Source organism: Neopelma chrysocephalum, unplaced genomic scaffold, assembly GCF_003984885.1.
Source record: "Neopelma chrysocephalum unplaced genomic scaffold, ASM398488v2 Primary Assembly neopelma1_96533, whole genome shotgun sequence".
Lineage (NCBI taxonomy): Eukaryota > Metazoa > Chordata > Aves > Passeriformes > Pipridae > Neopelma > Neopelma chrysocephalum.
Window position 1 is genome coordinate 837,863 of NW_020925179.1, and position 12,229 is coordinate 850,091.

At 42.1% G+C, this 12,229-nt stretch overlaps 1 protein-coding gene across 1 annotated transcript in view; it reads right to left on the bottom strand.

Moving 5' to 3' along the window:
• Window positions 1-8,448, bottom strand: part of LOC113981414 (zinc finger protein 462-like) — an 87,261-nt gene extending 78,813 nt beyond the window's left edge. Inside the window, 3 exon segments of the mRNA XM_027708791.1 lie at window positions 362-526; window positions 2,280-7,738; window positions 8,229-8,448. Of these exon segments, the coding sequence (XP_027564592.1) occupies window positions 362-526; window positions 2,280-7,738; window positions 8,229-8,448 (5,844 nt within the window).
• Between the last annotated feature and the right edge of the window lie 3,781 nt (window positions 8,449-12,229).

Genomic DNA, 12,229 nt, shown 5'->3' on the forward strand with positions numbered 1-12,229 from the left:
AGAAAAAAACCCCACACTTTAGGGTCTAAGAAAGCAGAAAAGTAGCCCAGAACAGCTGAGGGAGAAGCTCGTGCTCATAAATCAAGTCTTTCAGTCATCTGTGATATCAATTCCTTTGTGTCAAATAAGAAATGAAAATTAAATAGTTTTTGTGCCCAAGATGGAGAACAGAAGAAAGTCAAAACATCTTAAAGTAAACAAAATATGCTGCAGAAATATGAAGAATTAGATTACAATGTCATGCTTAACTGTTCAGAATGCCCAATCCAAAACCCATTTGTCTCCATGGGACCCCTCTATGGGCTTTCAGTTAGGTCTTAATATCAAACAAAAAAATGCTGTCAGTTCACAGAATTCTCACCTTTACTGTATCTGACACAGAAGAAACATTCCCATACTGGACATGCTTACGGAGATGATTACAGATGGCTCGGAGCGTTGGATGAACTTCCACACAAAATTTACATTTGTAGCCTACTACTTTCCTCTCCTTAAGGTTTGAAGCATTTTCCAAGTGTCCAAAAGCCTATTGAAGCACATGAGTATTAATCAGTTACACTAATGTAATACTGAAACATGCTTTGAATATTTCACTTTTAGGAATATACTCAGACCAGGGAAATAGCCTTTAGTGTACACATGTATTGGGTCTGGCTGGCAGAGTTAACTTTCCCCATAGCAGCCCTCACAGTGCTGGGCTTTGCATTGGTAGCTGGAAGGGTGTTAAGAACACACCAGTGTTTTGGCTACTGCTGAGCAGTGATGGCACAGCATCAGTGCTGTCTCCCCAACATTCCCCCCCTCACCCCCAAAGACCAGTAGGCTGGGGGTGGGCAAGATCTTGGGAGGAGATATAGCCAGGACAGCTGGCCCAAACTGACCAAAGGGATATTCCATACCATATGACATCCACTCAGATATAAAAGCTAAGAGAAAGGGGGGGAGGGAGGGGGCATTGGTTATTACATTTTGTCTTCTGCAGCAACCACTATGTGTGCTGAAACCCTGCTTCCCAAGAAGTGACTGGCATCACCTGCTGATGGGAAGTAGAGAATAAATCTTTTGTTTTCCTTTGCTTCTGCATGCAGCCTTTGCTTTGGTTTTATTAACCTGCCTTTATCTTGACCCACAAGTTCTTTTCCATCTTATTTTCTTCCCCTGTGCCCTGATGAGGAGTGAGAGTGATAGAGTGGCTTGGTGGGCACCTGTTGTCCAGACAAGGTCAACCCACTACAACATCCTCTTGTGCAAAACTTCAACCTCGATTTGCACTGACTTCTATTAAAACCCTCAAAATAGGTGGACAGGACATGCACAGAAAAAACCTTGAGTATCTGCATAATAGTAGTCCCCTATAAGACCATTCATTTTTAACTTACAAGACATACTCTTTGATGGTTCCCCTCCCCCGTCCAATTGTATGTTTTTCTACAGCAAGTAGTTACTCCAGATGGGGAGAAGGGTACAAAATTTGGTCTTCTGTTCTCAGGAGCTTGCCCAAAGCTTGAAGTTATTGGATAGATGCACTTAAACATCAGGTTCTTTATCAGAAAATATAATAATAATGGCCAGTCTTCGCGAACGAAGATTTGGGGAAAGGTCTTTTACCTTTCCAGCCTGCGCAATGGATTTTTTAGGTGAGACACAGTCTGCGCTGAACTGAGCCCACCCTTTAATCCTAAGGTTCATCTGCCGGGGCCAAGCAAGCTTGGACAATGGCAGTGAGGTCCTCAGGACGTAGGTTTGTTTAGAGTGACCTTCTCATAGATGGATGGCCTCACAGGGCTAACGGGCTCCATCTGCCCGGGGGACCGAGGAATCGAACTGGGGTCGCAGCAGTGAGAGTCCTGCATACTGAGAAGGAAATTGCTGTGTTATTTCAAGGTACATGGATGAGCAGCAGAATGGGATATTTGTTAAAAAAATCTATGAGAAAACAAACAGCAACCTTGCAAAAGATACAGATAGCCATCCATAAGGGTGGGAGGAAGGAAAAAAGATATGGAAAATCCTGAAGGAAACAGAGGGAGCAGAGCTTCCTGTGGAGACTAGGAATAGGTGGAGAATTAAGGAAATTAAAGCAGAATATGTAACCGACTTATAGAGCCCTTTGACATGCTGAGTCACTCATTAACCTGCGTTCATTTGGTTGGTAAAGTTAACATGAAAGTAGGTATTAGTAATAAGGAGCCTCTTGACATATAGAAGAACAGCTTTTGGTTTGTTTTTCACCCTGGGGAGAGGAAGCAGAGAAGGAGACCAGACACACAAATCCTTACCCTCTCTTGTTTGAAATCCATAAAAGCACCATCTGCATATTTCTGCTTGTTCAAAAGCTGTTTCCTCCTCTCCTGACGTTTGGCACACTTCTGGAATTCCTCATTGTGACTATTCAAGTGTGAGGTCAGCTCTGCCGTACTATGCAATTTAGTATCACAGTGCTTGCACTGGTAGACAGCATTATGAGAGTGAGTGCCACTTCCCAGTATGGTAAAGTCTCTCTTCAAATCCTTGCTGTGGTGATCAGTATAATGAGTGCACAGCAACTCTGCTGTGCTGAAGGACAGCTTGAAACATTTTATGCATCTGAAGGGAAGCCACTTATTTTCCTGAGCCTTGCTCTCCACCTCAAACTTTTCAAAGTTATTCCTTTCCTCAGCTGGAGTTGACTTGTCATCTTCATCAGCATACACGGCAGTGAAGTAGCCCCCCAGCTTGCTTGCATGTTGCTTCTTAGGGAAAACACCAGGGTGACACTTCATGTAGTGGGACACAATACCTTTCTTGCTAAAAGATTGAAAGGAACAAAGTGAGCACTTCTTCTTTTCCACAGCCCTTCTCAGCTCCTCACTTAACTGAGGAGTGTCATCTTTGGGAGGGGATGGAATGATCACTTTATTGGGTTTGTCACTTACTGTCCTGGAGGCTGCTAAACAATGAGTGTAGTAAGCATCAATGTCATGTCTTTTCTGGTAGTGTGCTGCAAGCCCTTTACGGATAGGGTTGGTGTAGGAACACAAAGCACACTTGAAAAGGTTGTTCTTGCCTTCTGGTTGTGCCCGAACATTATTATGTTTGATGCGGTAGTGCCTGGCTATCCCCTTTCGTGTAGAACAAAAGTATTTGCAGAGCTGACACCGGAACACTGTGTGAGTCACTAAGTGAGAACTGGAGAAATGAGGTGCTGGGATAGAGATTTCTCCAACATTATCAGCAGCAATTTCTGGGGAGGCCTTGATTTCAGTCACCACGTCTGGCTCCACTGAGGCAGACACCTTTGGTGGTGACTTAACAAAAACATCAAATTCAGGTTGATCATGATATTTCTCATAGTGAATTTTGAGCTTCTCCAGTGTGCCATGGGTGTAAGGGCAGAGTTTGCACCGATAAGCACCATAGCCTTGCTTGAAAATCCTACACGTCTCTTCTATGCCATTCTGGGCAATGTGATTCGACTGTTCCACATCATGCACAAAGTCTTCAGCAGTGACTTTTACTGACGGGTGCCGTTTCTGGTAATGTGTGAGGACACCGTGAATGCGTGTGTTAATGTATGGGCAATGTCTGCACTTGTACACAGCCCCTGGATTAATGTCTGTGTCCTGTGCAAAGTCAGCAGCTTTCACTTTCATGCCAGGATGCTTTTTGCCATAATGTGTCAGGAGGCCATGCAAGTTATTGTACTCAGACTGGCAAACTGTACACTGATATGGAGTGGAGATGGCAGGGTTTGCAGAAGTCAGCTGAATAGTTTTTTCCTGGGAAAGGCTGGGGTCCTCCACATCCTGCTCCATCTGTGATAGTACCCGGTTTTCAGAATTAATCCTGGCCCTAACTTCATCAAGTCGTGTGCCAATTTTCTCAGCAGCATCTTTCTCCTTAATGATATCTAACAATACAGATTCATCTCCATTCATAGTCCAAGGGTGAAAAGCCTGGTAATGATTAGTAATATCCCAAATGGAAGATGTTTCAAAAATGCAGTCTCTGCATTTATAGGTCTTTGCCTCTGTTGGCATCACTAGGGTAGGAGGGGAAGGATCTAGACCTACCCAGAGTTTAGTTGCCATATATGTATAGTCAACATAATGTTCAGGATGTCTCCTTTGATAATGCACAAGCAAACCACTGGGTTCTGTATGTGAATAAATACACCATTCACAGTGATAACCAGCTTCTATCAAGCCATCCAAAAATGCCCATCTCAGAATGGACGTGACCGTGGCCTTCAGATTTGGGTGGTCTTTCTTAATATGCTTCCTCAATGCATAGAAATAAGGTGATGTGTAGCTGCACTGCCTGCATTTGAGGGTTCTCATCTTTGTCTTATGCTGTTCGGTGCTGGAGGTGTGAGCAGGCAGGCTGCCAGATGATTTCTTCTGGTTACGATCACAAAGGCTTCTAATGGTGGCTGTGTGCTGCCTAATCACATCTGCATTGGTTTTGAAATCACGATGCTTCTTTTGATAATGAATGAGAACCCCTTTCACAGTCTGGTTTCCATAATCGCAGTGCTGGCAGAAGAACATTTCGTTCTCAGGGGTATTTGCAGAGCTTTCAGAACTGCCCTGGCTTAACTGCTGCACTGACACTGGCATTTTCTGAATCCCAGGTGGCAGCTCACCAGCCTTCATCATTGCCGCAGTAGGGGGTGCCTGCCTGATGTACTTGGCAGTGACCTTTATTTCTGGATGTCTTTTCTGGTAGTGAACAAGCACTCCCACAACTGAACGGTTGCTGTATGAACAGTGTTTGCAATAGTAGAGTTCAGGAGCAAGGTCTGGGAGCAGTGGTGGGGGAGGTGGAGGTTGAGAAGCCAAGTTGGACAGTTTTGAGGAGACAAACACTCCCATCTCAAAAGACATTTGAGCCAGGGCAGAGCCCCTGTCAACAGATGCTATATGCATGGTCTTCTGAATTCTGAAATATGATGCTTTTTCTTCAGGGTGTTTTTTCTGGTAATGCACTAGAACTGAATGCATGTTAGGGCTTGCAAATGAGCACACATCACAGTCATAAACAATCACAGAACTGACCGAAGGTGCCTTCTGGTTTTCATATTCAGGACTAAAAGTCTTTGTGGCACTGTTGTTAAAACTTGCTGGCACAATAGTCCCATGAGCCACAGGGGTGGAGGTTGCCATAGTTTTTGGAGCAGAATTTAAGATCTCCCTCAGTGTCTGAGACTCTGTGTTTAGCCCCTCTTGCTGCTCAACAACATAGCTTGAAAATATCATTGCATTGTTAATTTTCACTGTTGGATGCATTCTTTGGTAATGCGGCATCAGGCTTCTAACATTTGGGCTAGTGTAAGAACAGAAGTGACAGTGGTAGATCAGATCAGAGTGATGGGAGTTCAATACATTCATAGCTTCAGGGTGATGCTCTCCGTAGTGTTGTTGCAGGTCTTCAAAGTTCATATAGTCAATATAGCACTCAAGACATCTGTATACTGCACTGTGATCATTTGGATCCAAGATATACCTAAAGCTGAATTTTATGAAGGGATGCATCCGTTGGTAGTGGGTGCTAACGCTCCTGGCAGATTTGTTGCTAAAATCACAGTGTTTACAATTGTAACGCCTGTCAGAACCAATAATTTCCACATTTTTGTTGTTCTGATGAGGGTCATTCATATTTGGCTGGCTTCCCTGAACAGAGGTATTAGGGCTCTGTTGATCTTTCATGTTAATGGAAGAAAAATAATCTTCCTCATCTTCAGATAAAGTGAGCTCAATCTCTGCTCCATTGGTGGAATTATAATCATGATGCATGTTTATCAAGTTTGCATCCTTCTGGGAACCATTAGTCTCTCTCTCCCACATTTGCTGGGGTGCATAAGAACTAGAAACCTCCACCATTGGTTTTGTTTGTTCTTCTTCTCTGTCTAATTCTACTTCTATCTCCACCTCATCTTCCTCCTCTTCCTCATAATCCTCTACATTAATCACAGCATCTTCTTGCTGCTTGTTTTGGTTTATTTTGCTCTGCAGGTTGCTTGCTATTTCATCAATTCTAGTTCTTTTCTTCACTGGTGAGAGATCCAAAGGGCAGTCATTTGACACCTTCCGAGTGACCTTAGCAACAAAGTTATTTTTAGATGAGAGACCAAAAATTGAGGTCTGACTTTTCTTCACTGTGCTGACAGAGGTAAGAGCATCTGCCTCGCTCTCTTGAGGCATGTTGGATGGCAGTCCATCATATTTTGGTAAGTTGTCACAAAATGAGTGTTTATGCTGCTGATGAACTCTGAGGCCTTTCAAAGTAGTGGTAGAATAGTTACATATTGTGCACTTATAAGGATGCTGTAAATGGGGTTGAGGCAACTGCTGCTGTTGCTGCTGCACTGTTACCATCATCCCAGCTGACTTTCTTCCATTTATAGTTCCACTTTCAGAAGAAATCATGTTGTCATTCAAAGAGGAGACAATGTTTTCACTCTGAGAATTCACAGAGTCCAAGTCTGATGTTGTACGTGTGTGACATTGCCTATGAACTCCAAGCTTTAACAAACTCTTACAGGTAAAAGGACACTCATTGCATTTGTATACAGTTGTCTTCCCAGATAGGTGGATATTCTCAATGTGACGGGAGATGCTTCGGCGGTGCATTGTGAGGAAAGGACAAAAAGGACATTGGAACCTGTTCATGTATCTTCTAAAGGGAACCCCTTTTGTTTCCAACAGCTTGTTGCCATTAGATCCCATCAGTTGCTCTGCAGATATTCCTGAAGTCTGGTTGTCCACTGAGTTCAAGCCGTTCTCGCTGTCCACTTCATTTAGCTCTTTTTCTGAGCTGGAGTCATTTAGCATACTGCTTGTTTCCAAGTCAGCAGAGGAATTTGTCATGTCAGCAACTCCGTAGTGGGATCTGTCAGGCAAATGGACCATGCTGAAGTTGTGAGGTAATTTAGACTTCATTTGAGGATAAGACACAGAATAAAACTTAGAGGATATAGAAGAGTTGGGCCTGATAAGAGAATTGCCCATAGAGCTTCTGAAGTTTGAGACATCAGCATTCAACATATCACATCCTGTCATATTCATAGAGATATAAGTAGAGTTTGGGGAGGCATTCTGGGCTATCTTACTCTGCATATCAGGCACACTAGTTCTGTCTTGTTCCTGCCTCAAACATGACAGTATTTTCACCATGCTGCGGTGCTTCTTCATCATATGGTCACACCAGCGCTCCCTTCGAGGTGTCTCGTAACTGCACCACTCACAGCAAAAGTTGCCTCTGGACTTCGTTAGAGGCTTGACCATGGACTCCAAAATGCTCCGTTCTACCACCTCCTCAGGCAATTCCTTGCAGGGTTCCTGCACTGGCACAGAGGCAGATGTCAATTCAGATACAGCAGAGGTAGCAGTAAGAGTTAAACTCTCCTTCAGATTTTTTTTGTGATACATTTTCTGGTGCTTAATAATCCTTGTGTGCCTTGGTGATTTGTAGGTGCAGAACTGGCAAGAGAAAACTTTGCCAAATCCCTCATGCATCACGATGTAGTAATTTAAGGATCCAGCAGTGTGTGACCCTACTGAGCTTCCCCCAACTTGTGTTCCATGAACCTTACGAGTGTGCTCTATGAGGAGGTTTTTAGATCGGAAGTAACGCACACAGAATTTGCACTGGAAAAACTTGTTGGTTGGTTTAGGATTTGGAGCCATATGCTGACCATAAAAATTTTGGCTCTGGCTATAATAACTTCCAGTTCCCATCTGACTTGTTGTATTTTGTCCTAAAAAAAGAATTTAAAAGTAAATATGTAAATAAGTAAAATTAGACAGTTTTCCCCCATCTACCCATATGAATACACACACATCTTGAACACATTAATCACACCAGGATTTCCCTCATTTATTTATGATTAGACCTGTGCATATGAGGATGGTCAGAAAACTAACAGATGGTACATAATTTAGGATAGACAATTTCCAAAATAAGCATCTTGAAATAAAAAAGTACACTAATAAAGTTCTAAACTCTTCTAGAGCTCATGGTGGTGTAAAGAAATGAAAAAAAGCAATATGATAAAGCATGTGGAAAATAGCAAGACAACAAATTCACACATTTGCATTTACAGAAAAAATATGTCTGCAGTTAAACATCATCCACTTCACTACTATAGTGATAAAGGTAACATTTTTTAAAAAACACCCCAAGACTTACCAATTCAAATGCACTAAAATAAGTCACATGTGAGATAGGGGCTTAGGATTGAGGTTTACCTGCTATTTCCTTTGCAGTTATAAATTCATCCTTTACAAAAGAAAATTCTGTCTCAGTCTGGTTGTTAGCATTCATGGAGCCAGACCTCAGCTCGCTAGGGTTTTCCTCAGAGACATCTGTTGGCTGTAGAAAAGCAGTATGAACATCCTGAATGTGAGCTTTTAGGTCTTCATAGGATGGAGCTTGGAAATCACAGCCATCACATTGCAGAACCTCCATAGTTCAGGAACTATCTTTTGCATTAGAAAATTCTGCAAAAAAAACAAGGAAAGGAGAAGAAAAAAGGCAGGGGTTTGTTTTGGTTTGTTTTTCCCTGTTTGGTTGGGTTTCTGAGGGGTTTTTTGTTTGTTTTTACAGAAATGTCATTATTAACACCAAGCTTCCTATCACTATTGTCCTGGTTTCAGCTAGGATAGAGTTAATTTCTTCTCAGTAGCTGACTCAACGTCTCAAGTCTCAATGACTCAAAGTCTCAATGACTTCAAGTCTCAATGACTTCATGATTTCCAGAAATTCCATAAGTCTAAAACTCAACATTTAAGAGGCATCAAAGCAATTTTGAGTCAAAAAAAGACCTATCTAGGTAACTTGCAGGTTGCCATTATCAATGCTACAGTCAGCCTTCTGACAAATGACTACTGTTCCAATGGACTTTGTCCTCTAAGCTTTTCCATTACTCAGGAGAGAGTTGTTGTTAGGAAGTCTGTCTTTCTTGCAGCTATATGCTAGAAGTACAACCACATTACTCCCAAACATTGATTCACTGAAACTTACAAACAGATGACAGTGGTTTCTGCTTCTTTAAGACTCACTCTAACCTTCTTGGAACCTTAGAAAATCCTGTCAGTTTAATTGCCAGCTATTAAAAACATCCCTTAAAGTGGAAACACTTATCTTTCTTTTCAAAATCTTGCAATTCCTGACTTCAGTGGAAAACATAAGCATAATTTCAAAGTGAGATCTAAATATGTGTATCAAGAATAGAATGCTGTGCATTGGAATTAATTCCATGAAACACCAAGAACATCTCCACTCTTAGTTATAAGTCTTACAGAGTTCCATTATGGTCTATTATTGGGGACATATCTTTGGTGGGATAGGAGTTTGAGGAAGGGATGGACAGTAAAAAGAATAGGAATACTACAAAAGTACAATGGAAGCATAAGTAACAGTGATCTTCCCTAAACACTTCATGACTGCACTTATTAATCCCAAACTTCTGTATACTGTAATGTACAAAGTAATAAAATTTAGCAAGATCGAGTTCAGTATGTGACCAATTAATCCCATTTCACAAAATACTGGGGAGGAATTTATCACTAGACTCTAAGCTTATGTACTGCCATAAACAAAAGGACACACAAAATTCAAGAAATACAAAAGATTGAGACCCTCCTGCCCTGTACAGCAATTGGGTACAAAAGCAACCTATTATTTTAAAGTAATAACTCATTTATTAAGTTTCCCACATATTGTGCTGGACCAAGATAACCTAGGAGTTCCAAGAGGTCCAAGACGCAATAGCCAACAAAAACATTTTATTGTGAAAATTCCATTTATTTACTATAAAAAGTAAAACTATTTCTATAGTTAAGATGAAAAGCTACTGCAGGCAAGAGTCTCAACTCAAGCAATTTTACTTCATTTAGTTTACTGTCAACGTCTTTCTGCCCTTCCTTATTTCTTACTCATCTTCCTCCACTGCTTTTTGCTTCTTACTGCTCTGCTCCAGTGTGGGTTCTACCATGGGCCTCAATCCTTTTTGAGGTTGTCAATGCTCCTGTGTGGAGCACCTCCTTTCAAGAGTGTGCCTCCTACCCCTATTGGCAACTGCCCTTAAATATGTTTGAGCAGGGGCACCATATGCTCCTCTGATTCTTTGAAAGTTTGGCTCTCAATGGGTTCTTTCAATTTTTATCAGAACTGGCTGGAACTGGTTGTTCATGGCCTCCTCCCACACTGCAGCCCCTTGCTACCAAAACCCAGCCATTTATGTTCAATATAAAACCCTAGGGCACAAAGAAAGGACACTGAATAAAATAATGCTTTGTCTTATAGCCTGCTAAAATAAACTTCTGGCAAGTCTATTTCCGGACAGTGAGCACACAGACATTCCTTACGTTTAATCTACATTACTATGCTCACTGCAGTATCTGTTCCCCATCACCTTCAACAACAACAAAAAAACCCACAAAACCAAAAAAGGAAAAAATGGTGCACCAGTTTTTTTTCAACTAGCAAAACTCCAATGATTAAGATACTCGAGCTTTTATTTGCAAGCACCAGATTAAACACTGTGGAAGAGGTTACTATCTGTTCTGAGACCAAATTACAGTGGTGAGTGAACTGCCACACTATGTCTTCTTTAGCACAGTCCATTTGACCTGAAAACATTTCTTTTTCCCATGGAGCAAATGACTCCTGCATTTAGAGCACTCCACAGACAAGCAGATCATCCATTTTTCACTATCTGTTCCCCAAGCTTAGTTTTCTCATCTCAACAATACAAGCCACAGCTCTGCTGAATGTGTTTATCGCACTTTCAAGACATATGAGTTCCTGCTCCACTGAAGTTTTAAGACTCACTAAGCTGCCCTACTCCTCTGAACTTTGGGAGCAGCCATTTTAGCTCAGAAAACTGCACTCAGTTGCTCATAGCTTCTTGCCTGTGATCAACATGGCCTCACTTTGTATCAGATTCGCCTCTGGTATACAAGATTATTTTTTCCCTTCCATGATACAAAACCCCAAAACAAAAAAAGCCCATCATTATCTAAAAACAGGACTCTCCCTCTTTTATATGATTTACCTCCCCTCCCTGTCGTGGTTTAGGAATGGTACTCCCTGATTCAATGTCCCCACAGAGACTCTCCAAACCACGTGTTGCTCTCTCTCACTCCCCCACTTTTCCCCTGCAGCAGGTTGGAGAGGAGAACTGGAGGCACAAAAGGCAAAGATCAAGGGCTGAGATGAGAACAGTTTACTGGAAACAGCAATGAGACAAGAAAACAAACAGTAAAACAACAATACTAACAAAAGGGTACAAGAAAAGAAATTATTCACACTGAACCCCCCCCTTGACAATAGACAATACAGGACTTCTCCCTCCACCACATTTACTCGACTGGAACGAACTCATTCTCCCCAGAAGAAAGTCCCTTTTCCCCCACTTCAAGCAACAACATGAGGTGGTATTGAAAAACCTCCGGGTCCTGGTCATGCCCTCTTCTGGCTACTGCAAAAAATTAATCGTGTTCTGGCCAGAACCAGGACATTACCCACCCCTAATCTATACCATCTACTTCATGCCCAGATCCTACACCTCCTAACTATATTCATATATATATATACACACACAAGTATATGTATCATTTCCATAGATAGTGGTTGTCCCTTCAAAATGTCTGTTGAGTTCATTTAGTCCATGTCTGTGGGTTTTATCCATCCTAGATATCTTCCAGGGCAGGAGGGCTGGTGTGCTGTTGGCTGGTTGCAAACTGCATCAGGAGCTCACAACTGTTGTATCTGGAGCAGTCCAATCTCATTGTCCGTGGCAGTTATGGCACACAGTGGCAGTGTCATTCAGCAACCAATGTTATACAATTCAACATCACTGACTGTTCTCATCCAAAATTCAAATCCCCTTGAGGTACACATCGTGTTTGCCCATCCCTCTGCATTACCCACCAAGTGCACCCAGGTCCTTGAGCAAAAACAATCCCATGGAAGGATTTGCCTTTACTTGAGGCAGGACTAATCCAAACTGAATTCCCTAACACATTCCTCATATGCACCATGGGGACTTTATCCCCTTCTACGGTACGTGGAGGTTTTGATTGGGCAGGGCCAGTTCGATTGGTAGAGCCTCTAGAGTGAACTAACCAAGTGGCCTTCACTACCTGTAGAGGCCAATATTTGAAGGTCCCACCACCCATTGCTTTCAATGTGGTTTTTAATAGTCCATTGTACCCTTCGACTTTCCCAGAGGCTGGTGCATGAC